Source organism: Chiloscyllium punctatum, chromosome 26, assembly GCF_047496795.1.
Source record: "Chiloscyllium punctatum isolate Juve2018m chromosome 26, sChiPun1.3, whole genome shotgun sequence".
NCBI classification, from domain to species: domain Eukaryota; kingdom Metazoa; phylum Chordata; class Chondrichthyes; order Orectolobiformes; family Hemiscylliidae; genus Chiloscyllium; species Chiloscyllium punctatum.
Window position 1 is genome coordinate 31,437,327 of NC_092764.1, and position 13,423 is coordinate 31,450,749.

General features: G+C 38.6%; 1 protein-coding gene across 5 annotated transcripts in view; it reads left to right on the top strand.

Moving 5' to 3' along the window:
• Positions 1 to 13,423, top strand: part of piezo1 (piezo type mechanosensitive ion channel component 1 (Er blood group)) — a 340,271-nt gene that overhangs the window by 249,065 nt on the left and 77,783 nt on the right. For all 5 annotated transcript variants that reach the window (XM_072596043.1, XM_072596044.1, XM_072596039.1 and 2 more), the window contains 4 exons: positions 314 to 518; positions 1,141 to 1,245; positions 9,493 to 9,649; positions 10,117 to 10,360. In XM_072596043.1, the coding sequence (XP_072452144.1) occupies positions 314 to 518; positions 1,141 to 1,245; positions 9,493 to 9,649; positions 10,117 to 10,360 (711 nt within the window). The remainder of the gene's footprint in view (positions 1 to 313; positions 519 to 1,140; positions 1,246 to 9,492; positions 9,650 to 10,116; positions 10,361 to 13,423) is intronic.

The window sequence follows — 13,423 nt, forward strand, 5'->3', positions numbered from 1 at the left end:
ATGAATATCTACTCAGCATTGCATTACACTACAGCATGTAAAAATGCAAACCGCAAAAGCATGGTTTAATTGTACTAGAGGTGACATTATTATTAAGGATCAGTGGTCTAATGGGTCCATGAACATTACAAAGCTTGAGCATGTGAAAATCTACTAATATTCTGCTGCAGACAGGGTGAGGGAGAATTGCTAAAATCTCCCCATTCCCTTTCCTAGATATGTTTGCTCTGGATTAGTTTGACATTGGAAAATACAAACGTGCAGTGTTTTTTTTTTCTCTCTTCTAAACTGTTTCTACATCTTTTTTTTGTAGGTTTGCCTTCTAATGATAGTCAATGTTATTGGGCAACGGATGAACTTCCTTGTGATAATTCACAGCTGCTGGTTGGTTGTTATTGTGACTAGACGTAAAAGACAAGCAATTGCTAAACTTTGGCCTAAGTACTGCCTATTCCAGTCTCTCTTCCTGTTGTACCAGTACCTGCTGTGTGTGGGAATTCCACCGGCTCTCTGTCTAGGTAATCAGCATTTCTTCTCTGAAAGGCACACCAGATTGTTGAGACCTTGCAATTGCTTTTAGATTTGTAAGCTTTTGTTTTAAAGAGAGAAAACTGACCTTGCACATTGTTGTTGTTGTTGTTTGTGCTGCTTAAATGAAAGGTTGACACACATTCTTAGCATTGTCTGATTACTTCTCGTTTGCGTAAAGCCCCAGGTAGAAAGAGCAAAGTCAAGGATTTGTAAGGATAAGAGCTCTTTGTGGAGACCAGCGAGACTCTTGCTACTCTTGGCCTGTATTTTTAAAACTTATCTGGTCACTTTGAAATGTACCATTGTAGAGCTTTGTAAGTTAGTTCTGTGTAATCCTCCTGATTCCAAGATTTATGATAATATCTTGGCATGTGATCTTGCAATAGATTAACTTTTTCACGTAAGGAAAGTCTCCCCCCACCTCTACCCATATATCCTGTCAGTGAGGACTGAGATCACATCAGAACATTGAGTGTTGCATCACTCCTTATTTTAATCACCTGTCTGGCAGTGTTTATATTCACATGACTATGACTTTGACAATATTTTGTTTTGAATATTGTATTACTTTTGATGAAATAAACATAATCTTATTTTGTTCCTCCACAGACTACCCATGGAGATGGGCATCGCCCATCACCATTCACTCCAACCTAATTAAATGGTTCTATCTACCTGACTTTGTAACTCTACCCAATTCCAAACACCTGATCTGTAAGTATCTAGCTCCGTTTAATTCTTAAAATTCAAATCATGATAATTAATGCTGTGTCCCCAAAGCTAACAAAGAAGTTTTAATAGAAGGTATAGTTCTATTTTCATTTGCTAATTAACATGAGGGCAAACTGATTAATACTCAGAAGTGATTATTCTGAGGAAAATACAGAGCTAGAAAAATTAACTCGGGTGTTCTCTCTACAGATGCTAACTGACACGCTGTACTTCCAATATAATCCCTTGTAGACTGATTCTACATTCCCATTACTTTCAAGTTATGTGCCATCAGTATCCTGTTGGATTGTTGCAGTTTCTGAAAATTATTAAATTTGTAAATAAATCAGATCCTCCAGTCGGCATTTCATAGTGACTACTCATACTTCATACAGCAAAAGCGGTCACTGTTTTGCGTAATGTGAATGTGCCAGCTCTTTGATAGAGAGATGCATTTAGTTCCATTTCTGTAACTTCAACACATTCAAGATCGTAGTGACTAGTTGTGTAAAACAATTTTTGCCATTGATCTTGAAGCTGCATCTCCAGTTACTTACACTTCGAATGGAAACAATCTCTCTGCATTTACGCTATCGAAACCTGAAAGCTCTTAAATCTGCGTATTCCCTATTCAGTCAAAATTCCACATCTCATGATGCACAGAAAGCATAAACCTTGGTTCACAGCAGTATCAGTCAGCTTGTATACCAATGGTAATAATTGGTTTCAGATAGAGATAGACTGTAATATCTTCTCAGGATCAATTTGTTGTGCCGCGTCTAAGGCTTTTAGATCTCCTCCAATACTGAACGATAGCGATCTCAGAACCTTTCAGTACTCCCTTGGCTCTTGTACAATATTTTTAGATCTGACAGAGCCCAGATCTCCCACATGAAATGGTTCAGGAAGCCAAAATATTTAAGAGTGTGTATAAACATTTAACAGTTATATCATAAATTCAGCTGAGTCATTAAGAGGTTTAGTGAATAATTTTTGATCGGCTAATGAGACTTCTGTAAGTGTTTTGGTTTGAGGGAACTCAATTTAGAATTTAGTTTTCCTTGTTCAGTTTTCTGTTTCTCACTCTGTCTGACATACCTTAGAACAAGTGAGGAGGCCAATGATGGATTTTCAGTAATATAAAATAAAGAACCACATATCATGGAGATCTGAAACAAGAATAGAAATTTCTTTAGAAACTCGGCAGGTCTGGCAGCATCTGTGGGAAGAAAGCGCAATTAACTCTGAAGAGTTACCAGACTTGAAACGTTAACTCTGCTTTCTTTTCCTGATGCTGCCAAACCTGCTGAGTTTCTCCTGCAATGTCTGTTTTTGTTGTGATTCATTTCCAATTCTCTGCCAGTACTATTTATTGAGCTAAATGCCAGAACTTGCGAGGGTGACTCGGGATAGGTTTAATTTGCCAACATGTTAGATTTTCCTTTCCCTTTTCTTTAAAGTATGATTGTATAATTGTTTGTAATCCCACAGCGTTCAGGGTCTCTAAATGCTACACTTGCTTCTAATGAAGAAGGTCTGGGATCTGTCAGATGTGAGAATGTTAAGCCTATGAGACATTTGTGAAACTGGTGTCCCCTTGCAGTGTGTGTTCACTAAAGTCAACATTTCCCGGAAACTAAAACAAGTCTACAGTTCTTAAAAGCATAAATGAGGAAACTTTTTTGCAAAGGCTTTTTTTTCTCTGTTTGAAACTAAATGTCAGCCCAAAGGCATGTAGTAAACCAAAAATGGGCTGAATTTTTAATAGTTTTTAAGGTTTCAGATTTCAGAGAAGACCTCAAGTGTGCAATAATGTTACTCAATCTTTGGTTTTGGACATTATAATGCACTTAAACTAATGCCAAAGCTTTCATCAATGTTTAACTTATAATGCAAACATTTTAATCTGTCAGTCTCTCGCACTGTTTTAGTTTTTAAGTGGAAAATACTTGAAGCTCTTTTTGAAAGTATTACTGATCTGTTTGTATTATCACCAACATATGTTTCCTGACTGCAATCAGTTTAAGTCTTTGCAATTAGTAATAAAAACTAAATTGAGAGAGAGCACCACACGATGGTCAGCAGATCGTGTCGTGGTGGAAGGGCAAGGTTTCAACCCATGAGCTTTTTCCCCCTAGTTTTACGTGATATACTTGAGTAACAATTAAAATTGTAGGTATCAGGCAAGCCTAGCCAAATGCTGTCATGAACTCACCAAATTGTGAACTCCCCACAGCACTGGTCTTGAGTCATATTCAATCACAGACCCATGATGTAACTGGAACTCTGATAGAAGCTCTTGCAGATTCATTATCCCCTTTGCTCCCTGTTTCATTCTGCCTGGAGTGTGTTGAACCTACAGGGGGGTCAGGACACTTGGCAGTGGACTGCAAACAGGAGGGGCACCTGACTGAGGTAAGGTAGAGTCTGACCAGACTATTGGTCTGCTCTCTCATTAGAGTGAGGTGATTGGTGGTGGATTAATCTTGAGGATTACCATGCTTTAGACAAAGGGAGAAGCTCAGAAAGTGTGTCATTTATGTTAACCTCAGCTGGTGCAGGAATTGATGCCACACTGTTGGCAACACCTGCATCACAAAGCAGCCTAACAGAATCCTTGGAAGAGCTGATGAATGCATGGCTGGAGAGAGGGTGCAGGATGCAGCATTTTAAATTGTTGGGGAACTGCGACCATTTCTGGAAGAAGTGGGAATGTAAAAATTGGATGAGTTATATCTGAACAGAAAAAGAGCAACATCCTTACAGAGATCTTTGCTAATACTTCTGAGGTGGCTTTAAACTAGATTGACAGGGGATGGAATCCTGATAAGTAGCTCAGAGGGAAGAGAAACAGATGGAATTTGAAGTTAAACACAAGTAAGTGAGCCTGTAAGGTGAGGAAATATGGGCTAGATAAGAAAGAAGTGAGTTTCGCAATGCTAAATGGAGTATATTTTAATGCAGGGAGGCTGAGGAATAAGACAGATGCTGAGGGCACAGATAGGAAAGTCTGATTATGATCTCATAATTATGATTGAAACTGGGCTGAAAGATGGGCTGGATTGGCAACTCAACATTTCTGCTTAAAGGATTTGATTTGATTTATTGTAGTCATGTGTGCCTAAGTACAGTGAAAAGCTTTGTTTGCGAGAAGTACAGGCAGATTATGGTAAGCAAGGACATATAGATCCAAGGGTGCTTAGACAGAGAGAGGCACGAAGCTTACACTGCACAGGATATACATGAAGCAAGATCAAGATTAACAAGACCAACATTATTTGACATCAGAGAGACTATTCATCAGTTGAATAATTGTAGGGAAGAAGCTGTTCTTGAACCTGTTGATGTAGGTATTCAAGCTTCTGTAACTTCTGCCTGACGCACGAGGTTGTAGGAGAGCATTACTGGGGTGGGAGGGATCTTTGGTGTTGGCAGCCTTCCTCTGGCAATGAGATGTGTAAATGTAACCCATTGATGGGAAATTGGTTTCCGTGATGATCTGAGCTTCAATACACAACCTTCTGTAGTTTCTTCTGGTCCTGGGCAGAGCAGTTGCCGTACCAGATTGTTATGCACCTGGACAGTATGCTTTCTATGGTGCATCTATAAAGGTTGGCGAGGGACGTTATGGACGTTCTGAATTTCCTAAGCTTCCTGAGGAAGAAGAGGCAGTATTGTGCCACCTTGACCATCGCATCCAAGTTGGAAGTTCAGGACAAGTTGTTAGTTATCGTCACTCCTAGGAACTTGACACACTCAACTCTCTCAACCTCAGCTGTAGATAGGGGTGGGTTCTCCTAATTTCTTCCTGAGGTTAATGATTGATTTTTTTTGTTTTGCCAACATTAACAGAGAGATTGTTATAATTGCACCACTCCTTTCTGTATTCTGTATTTGATATCCACCAAGACACAGTGGTGTCTTCAGCAAACTTTTCGATGGTGTTCATTCCGAATTTAGCTACACAGTCATAGGTGTATAGCGTGTATGGTAGGGGGCTAAGAATGTATCCATGGGGGGGCTCCAGTGTTGAGGGTTATCTGGGGGAGGTGCAGTTATCTGTCTTCAATGATTGTGGTCTGTGGGTTAGGATCCAATTACAGAGACCAGAGCCGAGACCTAGGTTTCAGAGTTTTGAGATCAGTCTGAAGGGGATTATGCAAATGAAATAGAAAAGGGGACAGAAGAGGAGGGAGGATTGCAATATTGATCAAAGAATCAATTATCGCAGTAACAGAGGATGATATCTTGGAAGGATTGTGAAATGAGGTCAGATGGATTGAAATAAAAAACACAATGGTAAACACACAGTTGAGAGTGTCGAATAGTCTCTCAAACAGAGAGACGGGGTCAAATATGTTATCAAATTTCAGAGAAATGTAAGAGTAATAAGGCATCAACAGCAAGGCGTTTAATAACCCCAAACATCAACTGGGATGGTTTTAATGTACAAGATAGAGAGAGGGAAAAAAATCTTAAATTGTATCCAGAAGAATATATTTAGCTAGCGTTAAGAAAGCCCAATAATGGAGGGGACAGTTCTGGGCCTAATATTCAGAAAATAGCCTGCAAGGTAGAAAACATATGTGTTGTGGAGAACATTTTGATGCATAGTTTTAAGGCAGGATGTAGAGGCTAAGAGGAGAGTTGAGAATTTTTTTCGCCTAGGCGTTGCTTAGAGTTTGAAATTCACTGCCTGAAAGGGTAGTTGAGTTAGAAACTCTGGTAATGTTTAAGCAGTATTTAGTTATTCACTTCTGTTGCCATAGCCTCCAGGGGCTCTGGGACAAAAGCTGGCAAATGAGATCATTGGAATCAGATCTTTGCTGACTGGCATAGACACAATGGGCCAAATTACCTTCTTGTGTGCTGTAAACATCGAGTCCTATTTTGTGGATCCAGCTGTAGTATCGCAGGACGTAAAATAAACTAGAGAACATTGAGATCTTGCAAAATGACAGCATTTAGAATGGAAGCAGAGTCCTGTTACAAACAGTTAATAGACATCACTAACCTAAAATGTCCTTCTAGAATGACCACTCTTAAGCTACAAGGTATACTTGAACACAGGGCAAAGTTCAGTGATGCTACTATGTTTATGTTCTTATTGGTTGATGTGGGTAAAGGCGTGCACTTCCTAATTGTACTCCTCTTTATTTTCTCATACTTTGATCTTTCGTTATTCAAAATGCCACACCAACTTCATTTAAATTTCATACAATATCATTGATGGCTTAGGATATGTAAGGCATGCATGGATTTATCTTGGCATGACAGGCCTGTTTTAGCAAGCCAGTAGAACAAGATAATGTGAAATTTTATGTATATCTTGCTGTTCTTTAAAGTATGCATTAACCCTTTCTGCCCAACATTTCTTGAAAATATGCAGATTAACAAAGGAACAAAATCATTGCTTCAAAATTTATTGATGTACTGTCTGATCTCCCTTGGTATTGCTCAGTTAGAATGATAAAATAATGCAACACAGGCATTTAGTCCATTGAAGCTGCATTGGTCCTTTCAGAGAGTAATTCATTTGATCTTATGATCCAATTCTTTCCCCATATCTCTGCATCTTCATCAAATCTTCTCTTCTTCTCCTTAAGAACACAGAAGACTAACTGCAACTTTTAAAGTTATAATTCCTCATCTCTGGAATCATTTTTGTAAATATCTCTATATTTTGTCCAATGCTTTCACATCCTTCCCAAAGTGTATTGTCCACAGGTGAACTCCAATGCTGCAGCTCAGGCTGAGCAAATACTTTAGATGGTTTTGTATGTGTTCTTACCTTTTGTATTCTACATCAGGATCCCACATGCTTTATTTACTGTATTCTCCTGCCATCTTTAAATATTTGTGCAGAAATATCCCAGCATCTTTTCTTCTTTCATTTCCCCTTGCAATTTCTTTCCATAATCTTTACTACTCAGTGGCTCAGTGGTTAGCACTGCTGCCTCACAGCACCAGGGACCCCAGTTCGATTCCGGCCTTGGGCAACTGTCTATGTGGAGTTTGCACATCCTCCCTGTGTCTGCGTGGGTTTCCTCTGGATGTTCTGGTTTTCTCCCACAGTCCAAAGATGTGCAAGCCAGGTGAATTGACCATTCTAAATTGCCCAGTGTTAGGTGCATTAGTCACAGGGAAATGGGTCTGGGTGGGTTACTCTTCGGAGAGTTGGTGTGGACTTGTTGGGCCGAAGGGCCTGTTTCCACAGTGTAGGGAATCTAGTCTAGTCTACATGCTGTGTCACCAAACTCTGCTCTGGATCCCACACCCCTCCCAGATCAGATTCCTAATGTGTATGACAAAACGTAGACCAGAAATTTGAGGAACTCCACTGTAAAGCTTCGTCTGGTCTGACAAAAAGACCGTTTAGCTCCACTGTTTTCTACCCATTCATCAATCTTGCCTCTGTGCTGCTACTGCCTTTTTGTCGCATGGTTTCAAATTTACTAAACAGGTGCTTCTTCAAACACATTTTGAAAGACTTTTGAAAACACGTGCCAACTCTGTTACCCTCACTGACCTCTTTTTGGTAAAGAACTTAACCAAACAGTGCAGGGTGTTACTGGAACCTTGTCTTTCTGAACCATTATTTCTGGATGTATGTCATTTTCATACCTCCAAATCAATGATCACAATTTCAGACAGCTCCCGTATATAGTGTATACAGGCAAATTTCCCCAGTTCATGTCTGCTGCTTGAATACAATTGAACACCTGATAAATCGACAATTATCATCCATTACCTCATCAAAATACTCAATCAGGTTAGTCAGATAGGATTTGTCCTTAACCAATCTGTGTTGGTTCTCCTTTACCAATTCCTCTCTGTCCAATTGGCTGTTAATTTTATTTTCCCCTGATTTTTTTGATTCTAAAAGTTTTTCTACACTGACATTAAACTAACTCATTTACAGTTACAGTATCAGCTCTTTCCTTCTCCCCATTTTTGAATTGGATGTAATATTTGGGTGGCATGGTGGCTCAGTGGTTAGCACTTCTGCCTCATAGCACTGGGGACCTGGGTTCAATTCCAGCCTTGGGCGACTGTCTGTGTGGAGTTTACATATTCACCCTGTGTCTGTGTGGGTTTCCTCCGGGTGCTCCTGTTCCTCTCACAGGTTAGGTGAATTGGTCATGCTAAATTGCCCATTGTGTTCAGGGATGCATAGGTTAGGTTCATTACTTCAGGGAATGGGTCTGGCTGGGTTACTCTTTGGAGGGTTGGTGTGGACTTGTTGGACCAAAATGCCTGTTTCCACACTGTAGGGATTCTATGATTCCATGAATTTGCTCTCTTCCAGCCTCTTCGCACTCCCTTGGGATCTGAGGGTAATTGGAAATAATTTCTATCCTTACTTCCCACAGCAGCTATCACATCCGGGCACAAGGTGATTTCGATTTTAGGCCCGCCTCTCTTTCTAATATCTTCTCTTTATTGATTTTGTATCTCATTCTATATCCTGGCAACCTCCTTGTTTACTATTAATATGCATATGGATAATTTCTGGATTTGCTTTTATGCAATTTGGATTATATATTCATAAAACCCATATTTTCACCCATCTACATTTGTTGTTCCACAATGATTTAACTGTAAAGAAGCACATCCTAAGATCGTTTGCAAGTTAACCATTGGTGGAGAAGGCTTCTAGATTGAAAAGAAAGTAAAACTTGCACTTGAAAAGTGTTTAATTTTGTCTCAGAAGAGGCTTAAGCACAAAACATGACCAGCCACTTTATGATCAGCAAGATTGCACAAATAATAATGAAATAAATGAGAAATTATTTACTCTTGATGCTATTGGGTGAAAAAATGAGTATTGACTAAAGTACGACATGATTTTCCATGCATTGAAATAGTGCTGAAAGATCTTTAACTTCTTTCCCGTGATCTTTAATTTCTTTCCCGTGATCTTTAACTTCAATGGTGTAATTTTTGCTCAGCAGTGCAACTTGTGCATTAGCACGTATGCACTTGTATTTAAGTTATAAGCTGGGTCTTGAACCTGTGAACTTCAAACTCGGGTGAGAATTTTTTGATCCACAAGTATCCTAAAATTTCCATGGCAAGGCAGAAGAAAGTATCATGAATTGGTTTCCTGCTTGAAGTTCTTCAAAGTGTGGCAAAATATGCTACAATCAAGGCTCTTATACAATTGAAATGTTATCATTTAATTGTGTAACCATTATTTATTTCTATTTGGCAATATTGAGACCTTATCTTCATCCTTTTCTATTACAGATGACTTTCTATTACTGATGTGTGTGTCCCACCAGTGGCAGGTATTTATAGATGAAAGAAAGGAGGAGGTTAGTACCATCAGTGGAAAAAATACAGATGATCCTGATCCCCTGGCAGGCAATACCGTGAATCCAGTACCAAACTATATATACTGTAGGTAAGTTTGAATTGAGCTGCTCTGCACCTGAAAGTGATTTTGGATTTTGCGGTTTCATCATCAGACTTTATAGAAACTGATCTGACCACTGACATTTTTCCAATGGTGAAGTAATGCTGATGAAAGTTTTTATATGGAAATATTTTTGATGTGTTTTTACAGTCAGTCACTTGAAATAGCACACAGAAAATTTTCAACTTTTGGCTGTTAATAAGAACTAAACACAACATAACTGTTTGTTTGATTTTAAAAGTTTTTTTTTCTTTTCTGCCAAGTGAAATGGTGATCAGGAATAGATTTCTAGAACAAACTGCTCACTGGTTAAATTGCAGCAATACTATTAAAAATTCTTCTTCAGTAGATTGATGTAAACTAATACCATAAAAGTTGTTAACATTGTTTATACTCGGGGCAATAATCATGTAATGTAGGAGGCTAGTTAACATGGAATTCTTTCTGTTCTGCAGGTGTTACCTGGACATGATAAAAGTTGCAGTTTTTAACTACCTCTTCTGGCTGGTACTAGCAGTCATTTTTGCCACTGGGTCTGCTCGAATAAGTGTATTTGGTCTTGGCTACCTCCTCGCCTCATTCTATTTGCTTTTGTTTGGCAGAAGACTTTTAGTGAAACCAGCAAAGAGGCGACTGAACTTTTGGGATTGTCTAATTATGTACAATGTTACAGTCATTATTGCAAAGAATATGTTATCGGTGAGTCTTTCCATCATCAATAAAAATAAAGGTGAATTTGCCATCATCTTACCAAACCATCAGGCTGCTCTCTAACGAGAGAGGAAGAGAAAGAGAGAGAGAGATGACTGGTGGTGTTTAACCTGAGGGTCACCATGCCTCAGGAGAGGGGCAAGGTTGAGAAGGGCAATCCTTCATGTTAATCTCAGATGATGCAGGAATTGAACCCATGCTATTGGCTTTATACTGCATTACAAACCAGCTGTTCAGCCGACAGAGCTTTACCATTACATCAAGGATATGTAGGCAGCAAAATTGCAATGATTATAGAATGATGCATCATTAATGGTGGTTTAAAAATTTCATTTTCGGATTTCTTGATTTAGACTGATCACTACTACTGACATTTTGCCCCAGAACCTTGGACTTCCTGAATATGTTATGTTCATTTTAAAATGGGAAACAAATAGCAGTGCTGAATAAAACCTTTCATTTCCTTCTTTCTGTCCCATTAAGCTAATTGCTAATGAGATGTTTATGGATATACTGTACCAAGGCCTCTGAAAATGCAGTCAAGCAGCAAGTGAAGGAACAAAGTGTCAGGATGGTTATCTATTCTCAGAGATCATTGGTGCAACCTTATGTAGTACTGATATGCCTATTTTAAGAGTTTAATGAAAGCTCTTCTGAATCGCACCACTCCTGGATAGTATTTAGCAACTGTGGCATTAAATGGAGGGAGTGCAATCAGCTTTTAATTAAATCTAATTCAAAAAGTAAAGAAGATTAATTTAAAAATAGTTGTACTGAAAAGTAAATACACTGCGACTAAGGCAATATTTAATTGATGTGAATTGTATAAGTCAAGTCCACGTTATGAACATGTTTTTGTACCAATGTTTATCAATTATAAAATTTCCATTTTGTGCTAAAAGGCTCAGATGGTACAATTGCAGCATATCTACAAGTATTTCTCAAATTGATGACTCTGTTTTCATAGAAACTAAGGGCTGGAGTAGACCATTCAGCCCTTTGAGCCTTCTCTGATATTTGATACAATCATGGCTGATTGTCCAACTCGGTAACCTGTTCCCCTTTGATTGCTTTAGCCATAAGAAATATATCTTAAGTCCTTGAAAACAGTCAATGTTTTGGCCTCAGCCACTTTCTGTAGAAGAGAATTCCACAGGCTCACCGAAGTCTGAGTGAAGAAATTTCTCCTCATCTCAGTCTTAAATGACCTACCCTGTATCCTATCCCTGGTTCTGGTTTCCCTGGTCATGATGGCCATCCATCCTACATTTATCCTGTTGAGTACTGTTAGAAATTCTTAGATTTCTGAGACCCCACTCCCTTCTTCTAAACTCCCAGTGAATGTAGTCCCAAACAATCTGACCTTCATACATCCCAGAAATAAACCTTTGTTGCATCCCCTCCGTAGAGAGCACATCCTTCCTCAGATAAGACCAAAACTGCACACACTTCTCCGGGTTTCCACAATTTAATGGGACAATGAAGATTTGAGATATTGTTATTGATTGTAAGTTCCAAAGTGGAATAATTTATATTTGATTTGTACTTCTATGTTGCTGGAGTTAAGAAGAATGAACTTGTGGTTTTAGTTTTTTTTATTTCCGTGAGTGCTAGGAAATTTGTTTGTTTCCATGCATGTTAAATGGGTTTTTAGTGAATAATTCAGTGCATTAGGAAAGATGGAAGAAGGGGAGAAAAACCTACTGCTGCCTAGCAATCAGGGTACAGTATCACAGAAATTCAAAACCATCCAAAAGAAAGCAGTGTGCAGGATTATGTCAGAGTAAAAAGATCTGTAGCAGTAAAGGTGCTGTTAGTTTAACAGTCTCCAAAACAGTCTGAACTGAAAAGATATCCTAAATAGCTTAAAAGTCAGTCATGGAAACTCCAGAGCCAGAGGCTGTTAAAGAGATGACTTTAAGGAACATATATTTAATAACAGGATTAGACAGAGCTATCTTGAATTTATGAAAGGCAGATCATGTCTAACAAATTTGCTGGAGTTTGTTGACGATATAATTAGTAGATTACCTAAGGGCGAAGCAGTGAATGTCATGAATTTGGATTTTCAGAAGGTTTTGATAAGGTTAAAGGACAAAGTTAAAGCATATCAGGCAGGGGGTAGTATATTGGCATGGATTGAGAATAGGGTTTCAGACAAGACAAGAAACAAAATGGGAATAAATTTTTTTCTGAGTAGCAGGTAGTGACTAGTACCGCAAATATCAATGCTTGCGCCTCGGCTATTCACTATATATATATATAAAAATGACATAGATGAGGGAATCAATTAGAACATTTCCAAGTTTGCTGGCAACAATAAATTGAGTGGGATTGTCAATTGTGAGGATGATGCAAGGAGTCTTCAAAGTGGCTTAGACAAGTTGAGTGAATGGGGAAACACGTAGATGCAGTACATCATGGCTAAATCTGAAGTTATAAACTAGCGTGAAAAAAGAAAGGAAGAGTAGTATTGAAATGACATATTGGAAAGTGTGGATGTACAAAGGGAGCTGGGGTCCTTCTACACCAGTTAATGAAATTGGCCAGGTGGGTGCAGCAAAAAATTAGGAAGGCTAATGTATATTGGCCTTCATTGTAAATAGGTTTGAGTTAAGAAGTCGGAATGTATAAACTTTTAATGGAGCTGAACAGACTAAATGCGGAGAGGATGATTTTCCTAATTGTGGATTCCAGAGCCAGACTCTCAATCTCAGGATAAGGATGGAGCAGGTTCAAAGTGCCAAATGGCCTATTCCTGCTCCTAGTTTCTATGTGTACAATAAATTACCTGAGGTAGTGGTTTGTTTAAGGAAGTGACAATAACTAAAGTGAATGCAGAAATTTGCTTAAAAAGACGATGTACGATCTTGCCATTGGAACAAGGAGAAAGGGTAGAAGGACCTTTCACTGATGTTTGAGTGTCTGTGTGGTTGTTGTCAGGATTAATATAGGTGTTTTTTTTATAAAACAGGAATAAGTAGATTTTGTTTGTAAATTAGAAAATAATTTCACTTATATATAAAAGGATGGTTGTAATTGTTATAGAGG